General features: G+C 33.6%; 3 protein-coding genes across 6 annotated transcripts; 2 read left to right on the top strand and 1 right to left on the bottom strand.

Annotated features, from left to right (window-relative positions):
* The first annotated feature begins 9,438 nt into the window (after positions 1-9,438).
* LOC112291059 (large ribosomal subunit protein eL29z) lies at positions 9,439-10,363 on the top strand. Of its 4 annotated transcripts, none has more exons than XM_024538009.3 (3): positions 9,439-9,484; positions 9,824-9,930; positions 10,162-10,363. In XM_024538009.3, the coding sequence occupies exons 2-3, from the start codon at positions 9,829-9,831 to the stop codon at positions 10,249-10,251; spliced, it is 192 nt and encodes a 63-aa protein (XP_024393777.1). In that variant the 5' UTR covers positions 9,439-9,484; positions 9,824-9,828; the 3' UTR covers positions 10,252-10,363. The 4 variants fall into 4 exon arrangements, with proteins under 4 accessions (XP_024393777.1, XP_024393779.1, XP_024393778.1 ...); XM_024538011.3 differs by having other exon boundaries at positions 9,821-9,930; XM_024538010.3 differs by having other exon boundaries at positions 9,439-9,561.
* A 7,010-nt stretch (positions 10,364-17,373) lies between these two features.
* Positions 17,374-21,916, top strand: LOC112291925 (uncharacterized). Its single transcript, XM_024539935.3, has 11 exons — positions 17,374-17,673; positions 18,657-18,734; positions 19,157-19,243; positions 19,536-19,614; positions 19,710-19,808; positions 19,972-20,048; positions 20,354-20,464; positions 20,628-20,759; positions 20,938-21,043; positions 21,186-21,388; positions 21,618-21,916. The coding sequence occupies exons 1-11, from the start codon at positions 17,584-17,586 to the stop codon at positions 21,684-21,686; spliced, it is 1,131 nt and encodes a 376-aa protein (XP_024395703.1). The 5' UTR covers positions 17,374-17,583; the 3' UTR covers positions 21,687-21,916.
* Positions 21,917-24,286: 2,370 nt separating this feature from the next.
* On the bottom strand, positions 24,287-25,402 carry LOC112290953 (large ribosomal subunit protein eL31). The gene is made up of 2 exons (XM_024537833.3): positions 25,257-25,402; positions 24,287-24,715 (listed from the first exon to the last, which is right to left on the bottom strand). Exons 1-2 carry the CDS (start codon positions 25,337-25,339, stop codon positions 24,436-24,438), a joined length of 363 nt encoding a protein of 120 aa, XP_024393601.1. The 5' UTR covers positions 25,340-25,402; the 3' UTR covers positions 24,287-24,435.
* Positions 25,403-27,744: the final 2,342 nt, after the last annotated feature.

The raw sequence follows: 27,744 nt of genomic DNA, 5'->3' as shown, positions 1-27,744 counted from the left end.
TCAATCGACCTCAAGGAAGGAACTCAGCCACCATTTGGACCAATTTACAGTTTATCGCAAGATGAGTTGGCTGAACTCAAGACATATATTGACGAGAATTTAGCGAAGAATTTCATACGCCATTCAAAATCTCCAGCAAGAGCTCCAATTCTATTCGTAAAGAGAAAAGATGGATCTTTACCAATGTGTCTTGATTATCGAGGACTCAACAAGATCACAATCAAGAACAGGTATCCATTACCTTTGATATCAAGACTCCTTGACTAGTTGAATCAAGCTAAGATTTATATAATAATAGATCTAAGAGGAGCATATAATCTAGTACGAATCAAGGAAGGAGATGAATGGAAGACTGCGTTTCGAACCAGGTACGGACATTTTGAATATAATGTCATGCCTTTTGGACTCAAGAATGCACCAATTGCTTTTCAACATCTCATGAATGATGTATTTCGTGAATTCTTAGACAATTTTGTCGTCTGCTACCTAGACGATATCCCGATCTATTCTAACAATGTCGAAGAGCATGAAATACATGTTCGTCAAGTATTACAAAAACTTAGAGATGCAAGATTGTACGCCAAGATGGAAAAGTGTGTATTTCACACTACTCAAGTTGACTTTTTAGTATACATCATTTCAAATGATGGTCTGATGATGGATTCTAAGAAAGTCCAAACAATCATGGATTGGAAGATTCCAAGGACAGTAAGAGATGTCCAATGTTTCTTGGGATTTGCCAATTACTATCAGATCTTCATCAAAGACTTTTCACGAGTTGCAACTCCACTTACACGCTTGACCAATCAAGACAAATTCCAATGGAATCAAGAAGCGGAAGCAGCATTTGAAGCCTTGAAGACATCGTTTGTATCTGCACCAGTCTTATATCGTGTTGACTTTTCCAAGGCATTTTTTATGGAAACAAACGCATCGGATTTTGCCTTGGATGCAGTTTTGTCACAAATGGGAACAGATGACAAACTTCATCCGATAGCTTTTCATTCAAGAAAATTCTCAGCAGCCGAGATCAATTATGAGATCCACGATAAAGAACTGCTTGCAATCGTGGATTCCTTTCAAGAATGGCGTCATTATCTAGAAGGCACTTCTAGTCCAGTCACTGTGTATACAGATCACAAGAATCTCGAGTATTTCATGTCAACACGCGTGTTGAATCGTTATCAAGCTCGTTGGAGTATGTCTTTGTCAAGATTCCAGTTCATTATCACTTATCGGCCAGAAAAACAACAAGGTTTGTCTGATGCATTGTCTAGACGTTCTTATTTTGCACCAAAAGAAGGAGATGCAGCTTTTGAGCAACAAAGAACGATTCTCTTGAAACCGGAGCAATTTCATCTCCGAGCAATGAAATCAACATTGACTGTTGATTCAACTTTTCTCAAGCAAATCCAGTCCAATATGTCCTTAGACCTTCTTGTTCATGATATTGAGAATAATTCTTCCAAGTCTCATGATTCCTCTAAGTTCGAGTTCAAGAATAATCTATTATATTTTGAAGGACGCTTATATGTTCCAGAAGGAGAATCACGTTTACGTGTTCTTCAAGCACGTCATGATTTTCCAGCAGCAGGATATTTTGGATATAATAAGACTTTGGAACTCATATCAAGAGATTTTTGGTGGCCACAAATGTGAAAGTCAGTCAAAGACTTTGTACAATCATGTAATATTTGTTCAAGATCAAAAACTCCTCGTCATCGATGTTACGGACTTCTTCAGCCATTACCTATACCAGAACAACCATGGTCTTCTGTTTCTATGGATTTCATCACAGATCTTCTAAGCTCAAGATCTTATGATTCTATATTTGTGATAGTAGATCGTTTCACCAAGATGGCACATTTTGTGCCATGTACAAAATCTATCACAGGTGAAGAAACAGGTAAGCTTTTCATTGATAATATCTATCGCTATCATGGATTACCTAAAGATATCATATCGGATAGGGGAACTCAATTTGTGTCGAGATTCTGGAGGATCTTTTTCAAGATTTTAAAAGTGGACATAAAGCTATCTTCGGCTTTCCATTCTCAAACTGATGGACAAACAGAGCACGTAAACCAAGTCTTGGAGCAGTATTTAAGGTGTACCATCAACTACCAACAAGATGATTGGACAACCCTTTTGCCATTGTCAGAGTTTGCTTATAATAATACGGTACATTCCTCCGCGCAACAAATACCTTTCTTTGCCAATTATGGCTATTATCCACAACTTGATGCTTTTGATTTTTCAAAAGTTGATAATCCTGCAGCAAAAGATATGGCAAATCAGTTGTCAGAGTTACATGCAATAATGAAGGCGCAATTGAAAGAAGCTCAAGAACGACAAAAGATAAACGCAGATGTATATCGTAAGGAGCAACCACAACTCAACGTGGGTGATAAGGTATGGCTACTTCGTCGTAATATCAAGACCACTCGTCCTTGCGACAAGTTGGACTATCGAAGGCTGGGACCATTTTCTATTTCTGTACAAATCAATCCAGTTGCATATCGTTTACATCTATCGAAGACAATGAAAATCCATCCAGTATTCCACGTGTCTCTTCTTGAACCATACAAGACAGTAGACATATCAAGAAGACGACAAGCTCTACCTCCTCATATAGAAGTGGACAATAATGAAGAGTTTGTAGTAGAAGAAGTCTTAGATTCAAGGCGGCGTCGAAATAAAATAGAATATCTTGTCCATTGGCACGGATATGATATTAGTTAACGCACATGGGAGCCAATAAAGAATCTTGCAAATGCAGCAAAGGCGGTGGAGGCTTTTCATCGACGACATCCATCAAAATGAAGATGAAAACCTTCTTTATAAAAGAAACAACATCTAGGCAAGATAACATTCTACTTTCAATTCTTGTTCGTAGCTTCGTTGTAGTAGTGGCGCTCAAGAGATGGAGAACCAACAACCAATGGATTTAACTCAAGAGCCTTCATTTGCTGACCTGTTGGACGAGACATTACGATTGTCACAACCTTCAAGACGACGCAATCGAGATGAAGATCTTTAAAAATGACATGTTCTTCCTCGAATAGATGGTGAGATACAACGCGTTTGGTATCACGATTTGGGAAGGGACTCCCAATATTTGGTGATTTTACTAGAGATAGGAACAACTCCTGATGGTGTTCCAAATATTCTATTCGAAGGAAGTTACGAAGGCCTCAACAATGATCAAATAACTGGCTGGTCTTCCCGCCCTAGTATGGGACACTACCGATGGTTGAGAGGCCCTATCAATCATCTTCGAAGAGAACAGAGATTAGAGTATGTGGCGAATATAATTCGTCGCATCATAGATTTCCTCAACATATGATGACCGCTCCTCGTGGAACTCGTTCCTAGAAGGGGGGGGTAATGTCACGGCCATAATCATGTAAGCTAATAATTACATAAAGAAGTAGGTAAAAGTAAGTTAATTCTATAATATTTAATATAGAAGCTTCCTAGAAATTTCCTAGACGCTGCTTTGACTTCATAGGTGTCTTTAATTGACTTTTTGGATTAAAAACGTGGTCAACAAGTTGGCCATGTGCCACACATGTTGTTAGCTTGAAGATCAAGCTAATTATCTGGCCCACACGTAGAAAAACTTACCTTGTAAGTCAAGGCATGTGTCCTACAAAGTCAACACATATTGGAGGTCCTATAGAATGTCGCCACGTAGCCCCTAGTTAGAGAGTATATATAGAGACAAGAGTGAAGGCTTCTTCACTCTTGTCAACTCCTTTCTTGCTTCTAGTCTAGTTTCAAGGGTCTCTAGTTTTCTTGTCTTTTGGCAATAGCCATTCCAGTTCCTCTTTTAATATATATACTTGTTTATATATATTTCGTTACTTCTCTTTGAGTGAAGGCTCACTTGTCTGAATTGATTTTTCATCGAGCTCTTGTCCTTGACACTAGGAAGCTTCTAGAAGGCTCTAGAGACTTGCTTCTAGAAGGTTCTAGAAACTTGTCTCTAGAAGATTCTAAGGATTATGTCCCTAATATCTTCTGCCAACTAAGAAGCTTCTAGAAGGTTCTAGAGACTTGCTTCTAGAAGGTTCTAGAAACTTGTCTCTAGAAGGTTCTAAGGACTATGTCCCTACACTTGAATCCTATTTGCTTTTTTACTCCATGTCACCGAATTCTACGCAATGAGGGAAATCTTAGAAGTTATTCTTTTGAACTTGGTATCAAGAAAAACTTGTTTGACTTTGAGGCATGGGTGTCCTTTAATATTGTGTAAATTTTGTATTCAAATTCTTTAATAGAGTGATTTTCTTCTAAGGGTACTTTGATGTATTAAAAGATTGCATAACACCTTGTTGAAAACTAATCTAAGAACTTCTCACCATGTGTTCTCAAAATCCTATGCTCTTCAATGTTTTTGTATGTTGCTTATGGTTTTAGGAACAAGTAGCTCTTAGATGGCTTTTTGATCATCTAAAAGGTGTTAATGTCTCTAATGCCTTTTGGAGAAGTAAGAATATGATTATAACCTGTACTAATATTTAGACACATAATTGTATAATTTTTAAAGCTATGAAACTACATGTGCAAGTCACAACTGATTCAAACACATACATTCAATTGTATAAGATTAGCAAGCATCAAGCATCAACATCTATTATATCATACAACTTAATTATAGATTTACATACAACTAAAATAAAAAAATAAAAAATCATTGAAAATAAAATTAATGCTTTGATTTTTAATTTTCAGCACAATCTAATCTTTGTGGTAATATGAAGATGCAAACCATGGTAGAAAAAATAAGAATTGAATAATAATTGAAAGTCAAGGTATTTAATAAGTACCATCTTATTGACTTTTCATATTGAACATTACATTACATTTAATAATACATACAAAGTTTGATAAGATAGATGCACTATATTTTGTCTCAAAATTAAATGTTACATGTCATTAAATAAACAATTATTCAATTTGTTGACACTCCTAATAATTGAGCAACAAATAACTTAAAACATGGTCATTACATTGGCAAAGAGAGACTTGAAGTTGATAGTGAATGTTCTTATCTTTTAAAAACATGGAAATGGAAATAAAGAGACATTGGCTAAGTATGTGGAACATAAGATGGGAGCTAAGGATTGAAATATGGAACATGAGATGGGAGCTAAGGATTGAAATATAGAACATAAGATGAGGTATAGGAATTGAAATATTGAATATGAGATAGAGGCTAGGAATTGAAATATGGAACATAAATTGGAAGCCTAGAATTGAAATATGGAAGATGAGATGGAGGCTAGGAATTGAAATATGGAACATAAGATGGAGGCTAGGAATTGAAATATGGAATATGAGATGGAGGCTAGGAATTGAAATATAGAACATGAAATAGAAGCTTGGAATTGAAATATAGAATATGAGATGGAGGCTAGGAATTAAAATATGCAATATGAGATGGAAACTAGGAATTAAAATATGGAACATGAGATCGAGACTAGGAATTGAAATATGGAACATGAAATAGAAGCTAGGAATTGAAATATGGAATATGAAATGGAGACTAAGAATTGAAATATGGAACATGAAATGGAAGCTAGAAATTGAAATATGGAATATGAGTTGGAGGCTAGGAATTGAAATATATAATATGAGATGGAGACTAGGAATTGAAATATGAAATATGAGATAGAGACTAAGAATTGAAATATGGAATATTAAATAGAAGTTAGGAATTGAAATATAGAATATGCGATGGAGGCTAGAATTGAAATATGGAACATGAGATGGGGGCTAGGGATTGAAATATGGAACATGAAATGGAAGCTTAGAATTGAAGTATAAAACATGAGATGGAAATTGGTAGCTATAAATAAAAAATATGATATGGGATTAAAAATTAGAAATAAGAAATAAGAGATGAAGATTAGAAACATGAGATGATGATTAGAAACATGAAATAATGATTAGAAACATGAGATGATGATAAGAAACATGAGGCAATAATTAGAAATATGAGACAATGATTAGAAACATGAGATGATGATTAGAAATATGAGACAATGATAAGAAATATGAAACAATAATTAGAAATATGAGACAATTATAAGAAATATGAGACAATGATTAGAAACATGAGACGAAGGTTGAGAATTGGAAATAAGAAACATGAGATGAGATTGGAAACATGAAAAAAAGAATAGAAGTTGGAAATAAAAAATATAAAATTAGAATTAGAAACATAAGATGAGAGATATGAACATAAGATGATACCTAGGAACAAAGAATAGGTGATGGTGGTTGAGAACATAGAACATGGAACATAAGCTGAGAATTGAAAATAAGAAATATGAGACATGGATTAGAAACAAGAAACAGGGGATGAAAGTTGAAAACATGAAACAAGGACTAGAAACATGGAAAATCGACATAGATTGGGATTATGGGAGAAGGATTGAGAATAAGAAACATGTGACGAGACTAAGAATAGTGAATGGAGGCTGGAAACAAGGAGTAGAGGATGGAAGTTAGGAGCAAGTAATAAGAGATGAGAGTAAAAACAAAAAACAAAGGACATGGATTGAGAATAGAGAACTTGGAATAAGGATTGGGAATGGAGAACAAAGATGAGAGGTGGTGTAATGATAAGACTTGTTATAAACTTTTATTAAATTGATCTTCTTATAAATTGATCAATTTAATAAAAGTTTATAATAATTTAACATTTTCTTAATAATATCATACACATGTTGGTGATACATTAGAAAGATGTAATTGCCAATTGGCATATTATATTTTTTTTTTTTAAAATTAATAAGTATATATATTTTTTGTTTTTTTAGAATAATATTTAACATGCACTTTTTTTCAAATTTTATACATCATCTATGTATTTTTGTATTTTTTTATATTTTTGCTTGTAACCTATAAATTATGACAAATTTATTTTAGACTACCAAAGATTTTGAATGATCATGTTGTTACAATGATCTGTCTAGTTGCTTGGTATAGAAAAAATCATTTTTACATGTGCACATAATGTATTTCTTCATCCTAATTTGAGTGCTTATGTTGTTTATTTCTTTAAACATGTGCTTGCTCAAAGATAAGCTTTCAAGTATGCTCAATTCACTTGTGTGATAAGCATATTTTCATTGAGACTGTATTACTCGCTAATGTAGCTTTAATAATTATTATTTCATCAAACAAAAGTAAATCATTCAGTGAAAGCTTGCCCACATTGAAGTGTATGAAGATATACAATACACTGCAGCTAAGTCAAATAAACTTTACACACTACCTCTTTACAGCATCTCCTCTCTCCCATCTTTTGTATAGAGAAAGAAAAGAAAGAAAAAAAGAAAGAAAAAGGAAACAGAACAATATAAAAAGGAAAAAAGAAAGAAAGAAAAACATACACACACGCACATTACTTGTCACATTGTTTTTAAGCACCTTTGAAAGTATGATTATTATTTTCAATTTTTTTATAAATCTTTAACTAATACACAATTCAAAGAAATATACATATATTGTAAGGGAGAGGTGTTCTTGTTTAAATATGAATTTTAACAATGTTGCTGATCTCATTTTTATTAAACCTAAACTCATTTATTTGTACATTTGTGTTTTTTCTAATTTTTTTTATAAACCTTTCAATCTTTTGAAACTTATTTTCTTAATACATTCGCATGATTAGTTTCAATTGATTCTTTCATCAATCACCCTAAATTCTATTTTATATTTTATTTTATATTTTATATATATATTTTTTTTTCTTCTTCTTCTGTCAATGTGAATTTTGTTAATCGAGTTATACAATCTAAAGCTTTGAAGTATGAAATTACAAAAGATATTACAAGTTTGTTTCATTGTTTTGTATATTAAATTTTAAACCATTCAAACGTCACTTCTCACTTTGATTTTTAACTCTTGATATCAAAAGCCATGTCATTTAACAAAGATATTGTTGCTCTTGTTGGCACCATGTAACTTCCATTGTTGGTGCTTCCAATTCTACCTAGAATTGAGTAGTTGTGATCACCCATTGATTCATTTTACTGTGGATTTAAATAATCATAAATAAGATTGTAGAATCATTTTTTTTGCTTATACATGTATAATTTGAACTGTGACATACGTGTATTTTTGCTTAAAAAAGAAAAGAAAAGAAAAAATCATCAACTTTTTTTTTTTTCAATAATTTTCCATGTTGTTGTGTTTAAATAATCATTGAAAATCCAAGAAAAAATTATTGTTAATAATTCAAAAAGATTTCTCAGACATTTTCGATTGGAGATTGAGGTGTTAATTTTTATTAGTGATATTAATTTTGTTCAATAGAATCTAAATTTAATCTCATTGCATTTCTAAACTTAACATTTTTTTTTCCAACTGTTTTTACTAATTTAATTGAATTTTCGATTCTTGAGAAGTTAGCAATAGTAACAAAAAATAACAATTATTGTTGTTATCATCATTAGTTGTGAATCTCACCTCTAAATACTTCTGCAAAAAAAAAATATATATATATATATATATATATATATATAATAATTAAGTTTGTTTATATTTAATTTGTAACAAGTTCAATGAGTGTATGTAAATACACAAAAAAACACATGTTCTACAGGTTTAAGTATCCTTTCAATCTATATAGTGCAATTGCAATCAACAGATATATTGACTGTTCTTACCAAAATCAATGTTGCAACTTGAACTATAATTTTTACACTTATACTTCACATCTATGGCCACACAAAGTTTGTTGTTGCAATACACAGTATTTTGTTTTGTTGTGCACTGATATAGTACTTGCTTGAGTAACAGTGCATTTGCACATGGGTGATTATGTAAGATTTAAAATCCTCAAATATTATCCTAGTGCTCAACTCATAAATACATCACACTCTAGTTATTAGAAGTTGTACATCAATATTGAAAGACAGACATGCAAGGTGAAATTTGTGTAATTTATTTATTTTTTATTATTTTGATGCTTAATTCCTTACATGAATGTTTTTCGTAAGAAATTTAGCACTTTATTAATCAAGAACAAAACTTAGAACCCCTCAACTTACTCACAAACAAAGAAACAAAAAAAATATGATCTGTTCCATTTTTTGTCCATACTACATTTCCGTTTTGTCATGACATATTTCATCTTCAAAGAAGAGTAGTCATGTGAAAAAACAGACATTACAAATTAAAGAGGAAACAATAGTTTCATTATCTCGCCCATATTAAAACCACGCCATTGCATGGCCGGTGTGAACGAGGAATACGCGGTAAAAAGTCCCACGGAGAAAACGGCACGGTTACAGGGTCAACGTACGGAGGTTAATGCCGTGCGTGGAACCCATGCCCGTCGATGCCACGCCCATCACCGGGATTTCTCCGCCCGCGGCCCCTTAGGGTTAGGGCTTCGAGTGCTCAGGCCCTTTCATTTCCCGGACTGCTCGTGAGCTTGCTGGAGCACCTGCGAACCCTTCATCAGGTGACCATTCTTCCTTGCAAACCCCTTTTTCTGCGTCGCACTGTAATATTGTTTGAGTCGCCTCGTCTGCGTCTTAGGTGCGTTGTTGCCGCATCTAAGGAATAGCGGTAGTCGTTTTTGCATTCTTAGTTTTGAGGTGCTTTTGTGCCACTCCAGGGTTTTGGTTTTGAAGTCACTTGTCTCTTTTGTGCACATGATTTCGAGGTATGGTAGGGTGCTGTTAAGGGGCGGCTGTATGCAGCAATAGTTTCTAGTGTGGCAGCTGTGGCCCCAGGGACTGGTGTTGTTGTTCCTCTGTCGGTGTCTTGATTGACTGATTTTTCTGTGGTTTTGTAGCAGGTAAGATGGCGAAGTCCAAGAACCACACTGCGCACAACCAGTCCTACAAGAACCACAAGAATGGTATCAAGAAGGTTAAGAAGCATAAATACATCTCAAGGAAGGGGGTAAGCGTTTCCACTTGGCTTGTCGATGCCGTTTTTCAGTTTTCTCTAAGCACTGTGAATTTTACTGTGTATCGTACTTTTTAATGAATTGGATTTTATATAGTTCCATGATCAATTAAGAACTGTGCGCGTACCGAGCAGCAACTAGCCATCTCGATTTCCCCTAGGTCATGGCCGTGTGCGTTCTCCGGCTGTTGTTTTTCTCATTGAGATAACGTGTTGATGATTCAGATGGACCCTAAGTTCCTGAGGAATCAGAGGTATGCGAAGAAGCACAACCAGACAGGTGCTGCCGAGGAGGTTGAGTCCGCGGAGGAGTAGATCAAATGTGGACACCTAATCTTGTGAGGGGTAGCCTCGATTTCTAGTCCTCCTGCCTCTGTGTTCACCTATCAGAATATTATTTCCTTTTGTGGGACTCTTCTCGTGCGTCTGTAATTTTGCACTGATTTTCTTGTATTTTGGGCACATTTTTGAGTTTTTTACGGTAATGTCGATGTGAGCTTGTTCAAGGGAATATAGCCTCACATACTTCTCATGCATGAATTTGGAAATCTTTCATTTGTTCGAGTAGTGCATAAATTTAAATGGTTTAGTATGTGTTGACCACAACTGTCTCTGATCTAATTTTACCTACAATACCTGTTGAACTAAATTTAATTTATTCCCAATGGCAAGCATCGCCTGCTGACTAAACCGAATTCGTTTATTTAATCATGATCTAATTCCTATGCTAGGATACTTCGGCCGCGTATGGTTCAATGATCACGCTTCCCATGTACATAAAATCAAGTGTACGATACATTAATGGATTAGGAAACTAATGGAGTCTGATGAGAGAGATGCGGTTATGTGGTGCCATGGTTCAGTGCCACTGTTGGTTCCAATACTTCACCTCAAGGTATCAATTTCATTTTCTACTGCAGGTCTACCAACTGTGTTACAGTGTTCATGAAAGTTGATCGTCATACCGAATTGTTGGGTATGTGTAGATGTTCAAATGAATGTTCTGTAGCCGGAGACTCGCTCCTTCGTTGCATCTTTAATACACTTGAGGTTACACGTTGTATCGTAAGGCAAGAATAGTTTACCAGATGCATGAAACCGTGTTCACGACAGAACTTTTCATACATGGATAAACCAAATCAGAATTTAATCTAATTTTAATAATTGCCGCTGTCATATGATTAGTACACTCTCTGGAAGGTATTTTGTTGGAGAAGTATTTTGGATGCTCAATTTCTCCATCAAACATTCATTTGTAATAATTTAAACTAGTTGTGGCTTTTCTTTTTGTCGAGTTGAAGGAAAATGTCCATAATGTCGCCCAGTTCATCGGTCGATTGAAGTTATTCAAGTTCTGAAAGTGATATCATAATTGAAACCCTAAAAAGGATCAGAAAAATCTGAAATAACAGTCCTACAACTCAAATTTTGTCATGCTAGCATACTATTCTGTTGTGCAAGCAATGATACGTCTCAACTATTTTGTACATGTTATCAATTTGATCCAATTGTTAAAATATATAGGGACTTCTAGTTTTATTTAGAAAAAATTATTATTATTTTTATGTGTGCCACATTGCAAAATACTACAAATTGAGATGTGTCCAATTTTAAGGTGATACAGTATCAATTTTATTTATGACCCACTAGTTTATGACAAACTTGTTGTCCAGTGTGCAAACGTTAAAATGTCATTGTCTAGATGCATAAATGATAAAACAGAAGGAGTTGATAGAAGATTTAATACAAAGGCCTTAGTTTTATTGATAACAACCATACTTATTCTAAAAAACACAAATATGTCAAGAGTTTATTTTGAAATTAGAAATTGGTTTGATTTAAAGTATGTGTCTTCTAACTTATAATAATGGACAAACAAACTTTAAAGTTTACATTATGACAATTTGCTCTTTTAGTTAGTTGGATAAAACAAGGTTTAATTTTAAGGAGATTTCTACCATGTTTTTATTCATTTATTTTAGACAAAAACAAGTATATCTAATGCATTGATGTGGTGAATAGTTATAGAAGACAACTTAGCCTCTAATATCCAATTTGGCAAAGTTAAGAGTACATTTTAGGACAAGTAGACTTACTTCTTAAAATAATATATTTTTCTGTTCATTAAATTACTTTATGGTACTCTAAAATCCTATTTAATTACCATTTTTTTTTCTTTTCTTGTATATATTATTTGTTTTGCCATCTGGAACTTATTCCATCTTTTCAAAAGAGTTGTCTCTTGTTTTAGATGTTTGTCTATCTTCTTTTGTAAGGACTTCTAGCAAACCTAACCATAATCTATCAGACCTTGCCAAATCATTTTTCTAATATAGTAGTCACTTCATACTTCTTGTTCAAATACAAATTTATTTTTTAAAATCCAAATCATCCATAAGAAGAGTCCTCAAAGTAGCAACTGATTTTTTTGCAAGTATTTGAATTTAGAAAGGATTTTATCCACAAAATATCTTATTTCTAAGAAAATGCTTGTCATGGTCTCTATTTCCAAGGATTAGAAGTCAATTTATATAGAAGAGATGTAGGCCAATCTTAAATTTTCTAGGCTTACAAATTCTCCCAATTCTAATGAATGATAAATTCAAGTTTATGTAACAAGCATAAGTCACGATTCATATTGATAAGTGGAATAACTTTCCATCTCTATGTGTTGACTACAACATCTTTGTGCAAAAAGAACCAAATAAACATAGTTTTTTTTATGAGAGCGGGTTGAGCCAAATCTTACTCCAATTAAATTGAAAATTTTGGTTTAGCAATACACTTCACTTCTGTAATGTTATATTGAAGGTGAGAGAATTCATTTGCAAAAGTTTTTTTTTTCTCTGATTTAGTAAAAAACTTTTAAACTCATCCTTTAATGATTAGGAATATGCAATAGGATTAAAGGCAAGATTACTTACTAGATCATAGAATAAATTGAAGTTTAAAACAAATACTAAGACTAATTATAAAAGCTTACCTTTGGCGCTTCTACATTTACAAAGATGTGAGATTTTAAGGTCTATGAAATTTTAAATTAAATTAAATTAATTAGTTTTAATCATAGTATAAAACTTTGAATTGAATTTTATACAATTAGTTTATATATATATATATATATATATTTATTAATAGGTCTTCACCAAATTTCATACAATTGAATGTCAAATATAATTAAGCTATTAAATTAGAAATTAAATAAAAAATAATTTAATCTAATAGTATTGAATTAACAATTTGACTATTTTGATTCTAAATCTATTGTTCATATCAATTGGTATAAATTACAATTTATGAATTTCATCTTTCAATAATAAATAATCATTACACATCAATTAGTTTTTGCTAAAATCTAACTAACTAGTGCCATGGAATGGCAACCAAGCTAATCATTAGACATCATGATTGATTCTAATATCTACTTCTTAACTCCACATAGTTCTCTCAAGTAATCATTAAAAGCCAATTGAATTAATATTAAGACTTATCTCAAAAATAGAATTGGTTCTTTTTTGTATATATAGACTTGTCATGGACATATGTATCTATTATAATAATTACATAGATAATATGAATAAGTAGAAGTAGATAAAAATAGATAAATTTGATAATATCTTATTGAAAAGCTTCATAGATATGGTTTCACCTTTATACTTATTTATAAGTGACTGATAGGTTGAAAACTTGGCCATTAAGTTGGCCACATATTGCACGTATTAGTAGCTTGTGTTACAAGCTAACTATGAGGTGCACATATAAAAAACCTCTCTTGCAAGTTAGACATGTGTCATGTAAGTTGGACACGTATTAAAGGTCCTATAGAGTGTTGCTATGTAGCTCCTAATTAGATTGTATATATAAAGATAAGAGTGACAGCTTCCTTACTCTTGTCAATTTCTTTCTTGCTTCTAATCTAGTTTCAAAAGTCTCTAGTTTTCTAGTCTTTAGCAATAGCCATTCTAATTTCTTCTTCAATATACATACTTTCTTATTTCTATTTTTTTTTATCTTTCTTTGATACATATTTCACTTATTTACATATCTTCTTTGAGTTCTTGTCTTTGACAATTCCTTTTAATTGTTGATAATAAAGTTTTTAGTTTATATCCAAGAAAAAACACATCATCTAATAATTATAGTAATTCAATAATAAAGTCATTTATTTTTTGCATGCAATAATCTCAAGTTGCAATAATAAATCAATTGGATCTATTTTAATTTTTTTTCCAAAATAAAGCATATTTATCCTTTGATGGACCAATTAATCAATAACATGTATCAACTCCAATTGGTATCTTATCTTTAACACAATGCCAATAGAATGACTACTCACTCTTAACTTTATAATATTATTTAATTAAAAATATATGTAACATATATCAACCTTTAAGATATAATTCAATTGGTCATAGTTTGTCTTTTTTGAGAATAGCCTGAATTTCAAGTATAAATATAAATATAGAAAATAATTTATTATTTTTTAAAAAAGATATATTATTTTAATAATTTTCTAATCTTTCTTGATTAATAACGTCTTTCTAATTGGGATATATCTTCTTATTCAAAATTTTCTTATTATATAGAAAATAACTAATTGATTCTTTACAACCTATTTGGTGACAATCCATTGTCTAAAAACCTATTAATAAGTTAATTGGAAACTAATTATCTAAACTAAGAACTAAATCTAAAAATTTAAAATATTTTAAAAAAACTAGCAAAATTAAAGATGTTTACAAGTTCCATCTTGGAATATTTTAATTTTGATGGAATATAAAAAATTAAAAAAAAATTCTACTTTTTACAAAAAATTCATAACTTTGGATTTTAATTTCCAAAATATCTTTAAAAATTAAGCCTAAATAGCTAAAAAGAAATAATAAAAGAAATTAAAATTCTATTTATAATCACCACATATTATAACAAAGAGCCATATTCACTAATATATTTATTTAAATAAATACAACTAACAAGAAAGAAATAAAAATAAATAAAAATATTGATATCTTATTTGGAAGCTTCTTAAAAGCTTTGTAGACTTTATATGTGTTTATAACTACTTGATATGTTGATAACTTGGCAAAAAAATTGGCTATATGTTGCACATTTAGCTACTTGTATTCCAAGTTGGCCATATGGCATACATGTTAAAAAAAATTCTACAAATTAGACATATATTACACAAGTTAGATACGTGTTATATGATTCATAGGATATTGCCACATATTTCCTTAGTAGATATTATGTATAAAGGGAAGAGTAATGCCTCTCTTATTCTTATCAATACCTTTCTTATCTTGTATCTTGGTTCAAGACCTCTTAGTTCTTTTGCATTTGGCAATAGGCATTCTAGCTTCAACTCTATATCTATCTTTTAGTTGTATGTTTTTTCTTTTTTGATAAAATAATAATGTATTATCATTTTTAGAAATTTTTAGTGGTTTATATCCTTGATACATGTCTTGCTACATTAATTTTGATAAAATATTTGATTAATAAATTTTTGTCTACATTTGGAGTTTGAAAAAGTAGACCAAAAGAAGTTCTAAATAATTTGCTAATGCTATTTAATGAAACCTAAGTCTAACCAAAATAATTTGTTTAATTTAATTTTAATATATATTTTTAAATGCTAGTTGAATCATAATTTAGACCAATTGATTTTAGGATTAGAAGCTAAGTTAAATTACTTCAAAATCTTTACCAAAGTATAAATATTATCATTATTAAATTTATTTGTAATTATATAATCATCTGCATATTGTTGATGTAAACTCTAAGAGATATTAATTCCTTGAAGTGCAACTTTTGAAACAAATTTTTAAATGGCAAGGTTTAAAATTTCTCCTACTTGAATAAATAAATATGAGGCTAATGGACATCCTTGTTACATCCTTCTTTCTAGTAAAAAGTACTAGTCCAAAGGTCCATTGCTTGTTAAACAAATGTGATTTTGCAAAAACTTATCAACTACAAAGTTATGAAATCCAAATATCTTAAATATAGTGAATTGAAGAATATGAGACTATTTTCTCAAGAATTAAAAAGATTACATGATCTCCTTAACAATAACTTCTTCTCCTTCATCCATCTTATTTACCATTCCCTATTATGTTGATTAATCTTTTAATCAGACCTTAACAGAATTCATGCTAACACATTTACAATGTATTCCTTTTTGTTAAGAATCAACCAAAATTTTCACACACAACTCACTATTAGAATGAAATATAGTAGCTGAAAAGTGACAATTTTAAATAAATTTAAAATTTAAAAAATGTATATATATATATATATATATATATGAAGTATATAATATTTGATTAGCGGGAGAATTTTTCGAAGTGTGTCACTCTGCAGTGCTTAAGAATGTCTGCAGATTTTGCAGTGAGGCTTAAAGCTCCTAGCATCATGAAACTATAATTGCCATTCAAAGCCGAAGTCTGAAGTTCACAACAAGTTCTCACTGCCTGTTGAGAAGGTATAATCCCACCAACTACAACTTTCTCCCTCATTGCGAAAGCAAAATTTCTATGGTGAACTAGAAATGCTTCTCGACTATCAAAACGATGGATCAAGTCCACAGATAATCAGGAAGGAATAGAGAAATACAGTGGGTTCATTTTCGCAATCTCACGACACCACCGATTCTCCAGGGGTGCCAATTTCATTTTTCACGCTCTTCGTCAATATTGGGATGCACTAATTACTTTAATGCTGTTTTCTCCCTCTTAGCAATGAAAACGAGACAAGCCATCACTCAACTCTGCGCACCTCCAATCAAGAAACTGCAACAACTGCCATAAACAGTAAAGATTTCAATTCTTATTTCTGCAGCAGATGGTTCCTCCCCGCACAGTTTTTTTTCAGTTGGCAAAATTGATATGCTTAAGCATCACTGCCCCCTACAAGCCTGGATAATTTTACACAAATATTGCGTGACCAAGGCAATGAAATGAAAGGAGAGAGAGAGAGAAAGAGACAGAGAATAGGAAAGACATGCTGACACTAGAGAAATTGAAACATACAAGGGTGGCAGTTTCGGGAGCATTAATGTTTCTCTAAACCCGAGGTCCCCTCGACGGTGGATCGGTTCCCTCCATGTCTGAAACAAGGAATACACATAGTGCCAAATTTCGATGATCGAGAAGAACAAGAAGAATCCCACCGAGCATGCCTCCGATTTGTTCACAGTGGAGGCGAGCAAGCATTCGGAGAGAAAGACGCAATTAGCTACCATTACTGACCCTACTAAGCCGAGACTTCGCATTTCGACACGATCGCTAGTGTGTGCTTCGACGGACCGGCTAGAGACATGGAAACCGGCTGAACCGGTAACCCTTCGGCGTTGCTTGGACACAGAGCTTGGCGACACGCAGTGGTTTATCGACTACATTTGCCGAGAGTTGGCTTGTGCCGTCTGCTTTTATGGACTCGTCGCAGCGGTGACGTTGCCGTGCGGGTCGCTCGGAGAGGATTATTGGCGAGCCCTTTGCTTATTTGTATGCTTCTTCGGGCGAAACCTTGTGGCCTCAGACTCCAGTTGTCCGCAATCGGGTGCCCTAAGAATTTCAGGGGGTGATTTGAGATCTGGCGTATTAGGTTCGATCTCGGTTAGCTCCGAGGTTGCTGCAATTTGCAACTATGGAGGCGTTCAGACGTTGCAATGGCGTTTTGTTCTTGAACCTGTTGCCTCTGCTGGTCGTGGGGCTAATTGCTGTGTCGGCCTCACAGGTATGGATCCAAAAGATCATTGGAAAGAGTTTGCTCACGTGACACTGATGTGCCTTTAGGGCTTGTGATGCGGCTTCTAGTAGTTTCAGCACGCAGGGGATTGTTTTGAAAGCAGTTGAGGATGTGCTCGTCTTTTGATGTTGAGCCTAGGCTGGAGGCGTGGGCTGGTTCTTGGAATCCTGGAACCCTTAGTTTGGAATTTGTTCCCCTGGATCGAATTCTCCCCGTTTTACAAATATCTCTCTGAAGGCTCGTGGTTTAGTTTAGTTTAGTTTAGTTTAGTTTTTTTTTTTTTTTTTTTTTTTTTTTTTTTTTTTTTTTCTTTGTATCTGTAATTGGTGTAGGATGTGATTCGGGAGTAGTGTCTTCCTGTCCCTCGCCAAGCTTTGATTGTCGCACTGGTGCTAATTGACTACTCTGTGGTCCAGCTGTTTCTTAACGTTCGTCCTTTGATATGTGTGTTTATGAGATGCATTTCAACTTTTTCCGAATAACAAGGCTGAGCTGGTCGTCAGAAGATTGTTGTTGAGGCCTTATTAGTGCTGGATTTTGAATTTTCATGAATTTCTGATCAGGGAGGTTGATACGAGTCCGGATTTGTATTTAGAAGACGCAACATCCGTTGAGTTATGCGTAGAGAAGTAAATGTTCCGTCTTGACTGAATGATGCACGCGCGAGTGTGAAATTGATGGAATACCATTTTTTGTTTTGGTTTGCTTTGTTTTGTTTGCTTTTTATTTTTTTATTTTTTTATTTTTTTGTTTGTTTTGTTTTATTCTAGTGTACAGCAATTGTGTCCGTTCAGTAGTTTTGGAACGGTACAGGTCCAGCTCATGGCCAGTATTTTGAATATGTTTCCCGATTTGGGGCATTTTTAAGGTCATGTGAAATTTTCTATTCGGTGAACGTTGAATTAATGATACTTCTTCGCAAAATAGTGGAATCACGAAGAATAATGTAGTCTTTTTGGTGGATCTTTCAGGCGGATGATGCTGTAATCTTTGTTGACAGCAGTATCAGGCCAGTGCACTTAAGGACAACTCCTCCTATCGAAAAAGAGGTATGTCTACATTGCAATGCTGTCTGTTTTGTGGAGTGAGGTGTTTTCTTTGAACACAGTAATCAGGATATGGCCATTTAGGTTGTTCCGATCATAGTATTGTGTTCTTCTCCTGTAAGAGCCCTAGTATATTGGTAAAAAAGTAAGTTTGAAATTTTTTTTTAAAAAAATAAAGAAATATGGCTGCTTCCTGGTTGCAGGTTTAGCTGATTACATTTAGAAGGAAAAGTAGTTTAAACGTTCACCAAGCGTAGGTTTAGATGTAATTTCATATCGATAAATCATATACAAAATTGTGCAACCCAGAACAGTTCGTCTTGTATGAAAGATTTTTCCAAAGGCTGCTTCTCGGTGCATGTGGGTTGATTTTTGCAGTGTCTACAGAGAATATTTTGGTTTTGATCACCTGTTCATGTATGCAGGCGTTTTCATTTAACGATGTTGCGACGTCATTGGCAGTCCTTCTTGGAGTAGTCCCAAAAGCTGTTGATGAAAAAGTTGCCTCCAAGGTATCTCTTTATAATATACTTCATTTTATAGTTTTCTGCGCACTATTTCATGATGATCATAAGATTTGAGTAAGTTTTAGAAAAGCGTGATCACTCTCATGAATAGTTGGGAGGTGCTGCGAACGACTGAATTCCTACTAGAAATGGAAGCAGTGGTTGATCGTCAGCAAGATTTTTTAATCAAAGATAATCATAATTAGCCAGGTCTATTTGTTGGTATTGAAAGGTTTATAGTACTCAAGGTAGTACCATGATTTTATCACAATCCTGAAAAGTTGGTTTTCTTGGGCAGATTGATTCTGTGGTGACACCTAATCCATTTCATCGACCACGAGCTGTTCTTTCAGTGAACATTGGTGGAGTTGACTTTGGTAAGTATCCCACAGTTATTTTTAAAGTTAGATTTTGCTCTAATGGCATGAGCATCGTATAATGGAACCTTGTTCTCTTTTCTATTTCTGCACAGATGCAATCAGTAACGAAGGAACATTGGGCCTTCTTGGTCTCGAATCGTACCAGCTTCGTCCTTTGATTGCAGAAGACGCGCACTTCCGACAAACGATTGGTAGCTCTTGCTTCCATCTCTGTGAACTGGTTTTATTTTATGCTCTATTTCTGCAACAATATGCATCTGTTTTTTTTTGGAAGCTTTGCTTACTATTATTGAGTCAAAAGACGAAGCTTGTTCTGTTCTTCCAGTTACTGTTCATTGAGTTGGATGTTGTCAGGCGATGATGTGAATGTAGAGGTATTGACAAACTTGGATACTGCTAATATACACACTGAAGTATCCGAACAAGACTTGGTAAGATTTATGTATCGTTATTTCGCTTCTTTTCTTTGTGCTTGCACTACATATTGTATAAGTCTTTTTTTTCGACATTATTGATAGTGAGAATTATTCAATCATCTATGCTAGCGGGTAGGTCTTTTATTCATTGAATTTTTTTTTTTTTATATATATATATATATACATTTTTTTCAATTTCGATTTCAATTGCAGTATGAATTCAACTGTTGAAAGTTGATGCGTGGATACGTTCGGTAAATAATCACAGTTGAGTGCAGATTGCATAGTTAGTAATGCATTTGGCCTCGTCTATCATTCAGGAGTTTGTGTTTATGAGCGCATCCTACGACTTGAACGAGGACTCTAAAACAGTGGCTACCATATCATGGGATATAAGCAGCAGCGAATCCTTCTCCCTAGATATGTCTAAGGTAAGTTCAATGAATGTTTTTTAAACCATAAGAATCCGATCAGGTTTTTGTGTCCTCTGCACATTTTCACAAGTAGCATATTCTTTGTTTGTCTCGGTACAGTCTTATTGTTTTGTTAGTTTCTACAGTTTTTGGGGGTATTGAAGCAGCGACATGTGTGCAGAGTGCCGACCGACTTTTCTTCAAAGAGTTGATGGGCTTATTCAGAAATATGAAGCGAGCAGTCTCTTCACACCAAGTTGTAGACCTTGAACGACCAGCAGATTTATTTTCTGGAACTTTTAATGGGATTGAAGTAAGCCAGTGCTCTTTCGTTTTCATACATGTGCTTCCACACTCTCTAGTTTATGCATTTCATAGTGGGAGCTCCTGCAGCTTGTGCATTTCAGTATATTAGATTATCTGTGGCATTTTTACGGCTGCTGAAGGTTCTTTCCATGACTAAATAAACTGTTGGCTTTTGTGCATTTTAGGAGTTGCGAAAGCAATATGGAAGTGGACACCAGACTCAACTTGCTTCTAAATTTGTGCTTCATGCTATGAACCAAGCTTTACAGTTTTTGCAGGAAAACTACAATGGTAAGATATTTTATGGACTTATTGGCTATCGAGGAAAACCTCTTGATTTTTGAGTTTAGACATTTTTATACGTGGGGACAATCGTGTCTGTATGTCTAATACGTAAAATTATTGTTCTACTGTCGCAACTCCATTGTCGCAGATAAACTTGTGGGAGTTTTCACCTTTACGAAGAGCGCCAATAATTTTGAGATCACCACTACCGAAAGGCGTTCTCGGTTTCTGCAAGCTTTAGCCCCAACCTCAGGAAATGAGACCTCTCCTGAAGACATGAGCTTGCGTCTCGGAAACCAGGCTGTTGTTTTCTTTACTGTGATCATTTTGCTTGTGGCTCTCCTCCTCTCGGTTAGTCGTGCCTTGCCTTTCTACCTTTACTGTGCATCCATTTTTGTGCGATTGATTGAAGGCTTTATAGTAAGTACTTGTTTGCATGGCAGCAGATGTAGTCATGTCCATTCGTTAAGTTGTCTGGTTTGTAATCATTTCAAATATCCAAGGATTATGCATTAATAAGAATCAAGTGGTGCTAATTAAGTATGGATGCAATTTCTTAGCGATGTAATTTGTGGTGCAGACCTGCTGCATGTTTACGATGCCCTTGACGAGGGACTCGCTGCTCTACTCTGGATTGAAATCGGATTAGATATAAGTTTCTCTTTTAGTATCACTACATGAGCTCAAGAAAAGTTTTCTCCTCCCAAGTTGACGTAGCTACTAGTGTATTTCCAAGTTTGGAGTTGTGTGCTTCGGTGGGAAAGGGCATTGAAGCATCACTCTAGAAATCATTGTTCCTTCTTGGGCAGGATTTTGTAATTGGATTCAATCCTGCACTATTAAATATTTAATTGTACATTGATGTGCATCTTGTGATCACCATTGTGTAAGTGAGCAGTTGGAAGTTTGGGTTGCTCCACAGCTGTCAGTGTTGCCTTTCGTGGATGTGCCAGCTTTGCAAATGACTTTATTTACTTGGATTTCAAGATTAGGTAGTATTTGTTGTTATCACAGATGTGCTTCAGAGTAATAACCTGATGAACCTGAATAATCATGAGGCGTTTTTGAAGTTGATGGACATTCGTTCAAGGGACCATTGACAATTCGTTGAATGTTTTTCTACTCACATGGATAATGTAAAAATAATAAAAATAAACATCGATTATTTCCCTATTGAATAAATTTAAAGAGATAAAATGTAAGTGTCTTTTGTTTGTAAAGGTTGACTCATTATAATTTTTGTAGCTATAATGCTAAAATATCTCACAAAACTAGTACATACATATATCTCTTCCAATATAGACCAAATTTATATTCTTTTGACAAATTTTAACATTGGCCAATATTTTTTATTTACAAACATCCAAGTTCTATCTTAAATTGCATTAAAAGATGTAGTAAATGTTATTAGGAACATAAAAAGTATGTAAGACACACAAAATTTATATAAGCACATAGTTAAAGGTCTCTGAAAGGTTTTAGAATGAGATTTCTTCATTTATTTTTTGCACTCTTGGTTGTGTCCTTACTAATAGTTGTAACCTAATATTCACCTCTACATTTAGATACTGCTGGATACACATGTCGTTGCCAAAAATTCACCTTAGTCAATTGACTAAGGTGATTCTTAAATTGACCCACCTTTGCTCTTATAATCATATACTACATGATATACTAGGTCAACCCATGCCATTATTATGGAAAATATGCAAAAAAAAAAAAAAAAAAAAAAAAAAAACTTAAAATAATGTCTAGACTATATTTTGTAACAAAATTGAAATAGTATATGAAAACGAACCCACATAGGTTTTTCACATTGTAAGGATTAAATACATTATCCATTGTTTTCTATCTACTACAGCATGAGTTATTATGACTTCATCCATCTCCATGGCTATTAACAATTTTGCACTGAAGCAAAGGTTTTGGAATTTGGTCCAATGTGGCATTAACACAGATGTAAACGACATGTAGGCACATCCGCATTGGCAAAGGCGTGTAACTCTAGAGTCTTCCTTTGAAACTGCAGCAATTGGCAAAGTTTTCTTCATGCGTGAATACAAGGCCAAGAATCCTCATCCAATAAACAAGCAATAAATTTGACTTAGCAAAGGCTCCAAAGTAAACTACCTTCTTCCACATTATAGCAAACCATAATTAATATCTTGCCATATAGGATAGAGTGATTCTATGAGCCCAGGGCCAATACTAAGTCTATTAAGTATAATTAGATTTTAAACTAGCTAATTGGATCTTTTGGTATTGGATCTGTTGTATGTTCCTTTCTAATAGATTTATCACTGAGAAGTCAAAGCATCTTATTATACTTGAGGTTGATTTTATAAAAAAAAAATTTAATTAATTAACTTCTGTCATTTAAAAAAACACAATTATAGCCATTGAGGTTGTTATATTTGTTTGTTGTTGATCATTGCTGAGTATTGGCCTAGTAATATCTTTAACATAGATGAGATAGGATTGTTCTATTGAATGAGAAGATGACTTTCAGTATTTGATGGAAGTAGGATTATTACGTTTACAAATTTTATGAAATGTTATTATTTGATATAATATGTACTTAATAGCTTGTTCCATTTGCTACTTATAAAGACCATGGATGATTATCGCCTGAATCCCCCTAGACACTTTACAAAAGGTCAAGTCGATATATTCTCGTACAAACTAGCAAAAGTACTCAATTGCTACGACTCAGAGCAACCCAAAGATGAAGCTGTTCAAAGACTCATAGGAAATCCAAGAAAATCGTAAAAAAACCACTCCTTCAAAATCCAACATGCGAAAGGAAGCTGTTGAGAAATGCGACATAAAACCGTGAAAAAATTCAGAAGTATGCTGCTGCTTCAAGACCGCGCGAAAGGAACAACCAGCATGAACTACTTTCTGCTTTGGAATGGAAGTGCGCACAAACAGGAACAAAATGTTCAAACAAACTTCCTTTCGACCCATTTGGTACAATTTACCCCTATTTTCTTAGCATGCAAATGTAGTGCAAACGGCGTCAGAAGCGGCATGGCAACATAAAAGCATTTGTCTCAGATAGTTTGACCATTGCAAAATCAAACCTAACACAATTCGTAATCTAGCAAGTCGATTACCTGTGGAGAAGACTCTACAACACACAAACCCTAAATGAAGCGCAGAATTCTGCTCCCTAAGGCATGCCAAATCAAACCCAGAGATGGAAGAGAAATAGTGACGCAAGTAGACAAGACGTAGAACACCAGTGGAGGCGATAAGTGCCTGAAAGAAGTCGATTTAAGAGTTACCTCTTTTACAGGTCTTAAATGCAATGTCCGTCGGACAGAAGAAAACACGAATCGATAGGAACGAGTACTTCTTCATGTCGCAAGCTCTAACACGGGCGGGGAATAAGAACTCTATTCCTCCTCCTCTACGACCTTGGTTCCCAAATTCCTAAACCCAACTGCTGGCACCTCGGCAACGGAGACATAAGAGTACAACTCCTCCTTGGCATCCTCGTCATCATTGCGCTTCCTGGCAATACGCACTCGCACCCTGGTGGGGACGTTGCGGACACCCCGGCTCCAAATGTGCTTGTTCAACTTGACATCAAGTCTCACATCACTGGTTCCCATTGTCTTTTGGGCAAACTTCCTGATCTCCTTCACTGCCTTGGGCGCCATCTTCTTGAAGGTGCTATAAAGGAAAACGTTTCATAATCAGTGAGAATAAATTCGGTGCACGTTGGCTACAATAACATGACTTCGGTCTCTTATCTTTCCCTACACTCCACAGGACCCCACGAACTACTAGCGATATTCCACAACTGAATATTTCATCAGGGGAGATTTCCAAACGATAGAGAATGCAGCAGAAAGGCGTCCAACCACGCAGACAAAGCCAACCACAGAATCCTCATAAACAATGCGAGCCATCCAAAAACCCACATCCAGGATGAGAAAACCACACCGAGTGCGTGGAAAATGTCCAGGGAAGCAGCACATGCGCTACTGCCCAGAAACCAAAACCCTTGACATCGCACTGAAACTACCACCCACACTAATCTCCACTCCACAAATTGATAATCACTAACGTCGATCCCTCAAAGCTAACAATCTCATCCCGAACAAAAGCTCCGGCCGACAGAAGCAACCACAACCTACAAGATACGAAGCTGCAACGAGAGGTAAGAGGGGGGTGCGGGAAGGGGGAAGGGGAGAATAGACAAAATTCGTACCAGCCATGCAGCCTCTTGTGAAGATTGATGGTGTACTCACGAGTAACGACCTCGTCCTTACGGATCTTCGTCTTTTCCACCATGGTTGCTTGTTGCTGCGATCGGGCCCAGGTCGGAGACGGGGTGGCCTTGCAAGCGCGGTGGCGAACGAGAAAGAGGGCCTGTGAGGCTACCGTTCTGGCCTTGTTGTCCCTCCCCTCCTCCACCTTCCCCTCTACCCTAACCCTAATTCATCCGTGTGATGGATGATTGTTCGGGTTCGCCGTTTCTCTTCGTATTTTGTTCATCCATTTCTGTTCACAACCTGGCTGCCTTAAGCCCCTCATCAGGCTTTGTTTTTCTAAACTCTTTGTTTTTCTAAGTGGAGATATAAACTTTGACAAGTTTTCTTCATTAGGGCTTCGTTAATAGTTAATTTCATAAATAAATATATTATTTTTATTTAATTTTATTAGGTTTGAATTTATGATTTTTTAAATGTTATATATTTTTTAATTTGGACACATATACAAATTTTAAATACTCAAAATAAAAATAATAATAATAAATAAATACTTGATTTTTTGAAAATAAATTGATGGTTTAAGTATGTAGAAATGAAAATGAAATTGTAAGTCCATTACATTATAGGGAATGTTTTACACTAAGAAAATAAACTGTGGATATATATATATATATATATATATATGTGTGTGTGTGTGTGTGGTTTGTACTAGTTAAATACCCACACACAAAATAATAACAAGATTTGTGAATTGATGTTGCATGACAAGGAAATGGCTAAATCAAAGTTTATATCTACACTTAGAAAATACACAATGAGGAAATTTTATCAACATGTTATGTATATGCTACAGATAAAATAATAGTAATACTAGAATACAGAGAAATAGAATAACATTTTTCTTTCTACACTTTTTTATTAATTTGTATTTCTATTAATTTGTATTTCTATTAATTTGTATTTCTATTACTTCACCTTGAAATTGAACTATCTTTTATTTCAAATAAAATGATTTTACTTATTCAAAATAAAGTGAGCATACACTGATAATATAAACATGTTTGGGTTATTTTCAAGAAATTTATATTAATAATCACAAAAACAATCCAGATTGATACAATAAAGTTATTATTAAAAATTACAGTTTGAGAAAAAAATGAACTTCAATTATTTGAATTTGTCATATCACATGTGTTTTTTTTTAAAGAAACATGGATGCATAAATATAGAAACCAACATATTGCACCTATAATCAATGTGCTAGCATTGTATCACTTTGGGTACAAAATGACATCTCAATACGGTCTTAAATACTTTTAGAGAGGTGAAAATTAATTGCTGTACGAAGCTTTTTCTTTAAAATAACATCATCACAACAAATTTTAAAATAAAGGAACACCACATGTCTTGTGTAGAGTGGAAAATACATAATCTAGTTAAAGTCCATGGAATATGACTCTTGGTAGTAAACTTAGGTGTTAGATCTTCCTATACTTTTTGCATCTATTAAAATATCCAAATAAAGTAAACATTTTTCTTAATTATTGTGGTAAAAAAGTTGGATGAGTTCATAGATGAGTGTAAAAAATCACCATTGTCTTTACTTCATGCATGATAAAATATGTATGAAATATAATATATAATATAATATAAAATGTTTGTTTTATGCATTTTATGAAAATTGATTAAAAATGCTTATCAGATAATTTATTGCTTACTTGTTTTCATGTGATTGCTTATTTTCTAATATATATGTTTATATACATATATTTTTCCACCTTCTTTGTTGCACATTTTGTTGTTATTTTATAGAAGAAGATTGTTAGTGATAGCATATGTCTAAGTTAAATTAATAAATTAATTAAATTTTCTCTCATAAATTTGTTTGTTTGCTATTAAATGTACATTTTACAATTTAAGATCTTTTTATTTTAATCATAAACTATTTTTTTGAAATGAGAATATTAACTTAATTTTTAATTCTAAAGTTTTAAAATTTAGCAATATTTAAGATTTTAGGCATAATAAAAATAAAGAGAATGTCTAAAATTTTCATGAAAAATCAAAGTACAATAATATTTTGGTGTATGTTATCAAAAATCTATATATGCAACTTGACACATAACACATAAACAAATGGTTAAAATATATATATATATATATATATATATATATATATATATGAAAGTTATAAAATATGTTAAATAGTTCATACAAAAGCAAAATAACATATTACAATTTTAAGGTATTAATAGACTTGAAGTCCACTAAACCAACAATATCTACACAAAGAATCAACAAAACCAAGGATAACACAACCTTTTTCATATATTTTTTCAAATTCAATACAAGGTTGAAAATTTGTTTCTTACTCTTTCACTCTTTCTTTTGAAAACAATTCTTAGAATAATTTCCATAGAAGTTTAACTATAAAAAACTTCAATGGATTTTTAGAAATTTATATACATATATAGTTTTTAAAGA

Source organism: Physcomitrium patens, chromosome 14 (genome assembly GCF_059467195.1).
Source record: "Physcomitrium patens ecotype Gransden chromosome 14, ASM5946719v1, whole genome shotgun sequence".
Classification (NCBI taxonomy): domain Eukaryota; kingdom Viridiplantae; phylum Streptophyta; class Bryopsida; order Funariales; family Funariaceae; genus Physcomitrium; species Physcomitrium patens.
Note: the sequence above shows the minus strand (reverse complement) of the source record. Positions and strands in the feature narration are given on the sequence as shown.

What these genes read in the sequence shown, in the direction of transcription:
- LOC112291059 (XM_024538009.3), top strand. Translation starts at nt 9,829, where the DNA reads ATGGCGAAGTCCAAGAACCACACTGCGCACAACCAGTCCTACAAGAAC. An exon ending in AATACATCTCAAGGAAGGGG is followed by an intron (nt 9,931 to 10,161) that starts GTAAGCGTTTCC and finishes TTGATGATTCAG; the next exon opens with ATGGACCCTAAGTTCCTGAG.
- LOC112291925 (XM_024539935.3), top strand. Translation starts at nt 17,584, where the DNA reads ATGGAGGCGTTCAGACGTTGCAATGGCGTTTTGTTCTTGAACCTGTTG. An exon ending in TTTGCAGGAAAACTACAATG is followed by an intron (nt 21,044 to 21,185) that starts GTAAGATATTTT and finishes CCATTGTCGCAG; the next exon opens with ATAAACTTGTGGGAGTTTTC. An exon ending in TTGTGGCTCTCCTCCTCTCG is followed by an intron (nt 21,389 to 21,617) that starts GTTAGTCGTGCC and finishes TTTGTGGTGCAG; the next exon opens with ACCTGCTGCATGTTTACGAT.
- LOC112290953 (XM_024537833.3), bottom strand. Translation starts at nt 25,339, where the DNA reads ATGGTGGAAAAGACGAAGATCCGTAAGGACGAGGTCGTTACTCGTGAG. An exon ending in CACAAGAGGCTGCATGGCTG is followed by an intron (nt 24,716 to 25,256) that starts GTACGAATTTTG and finishes TTTCCTTTATAG; the next exon opens with CACCTTCAAGAAGATGGCGC.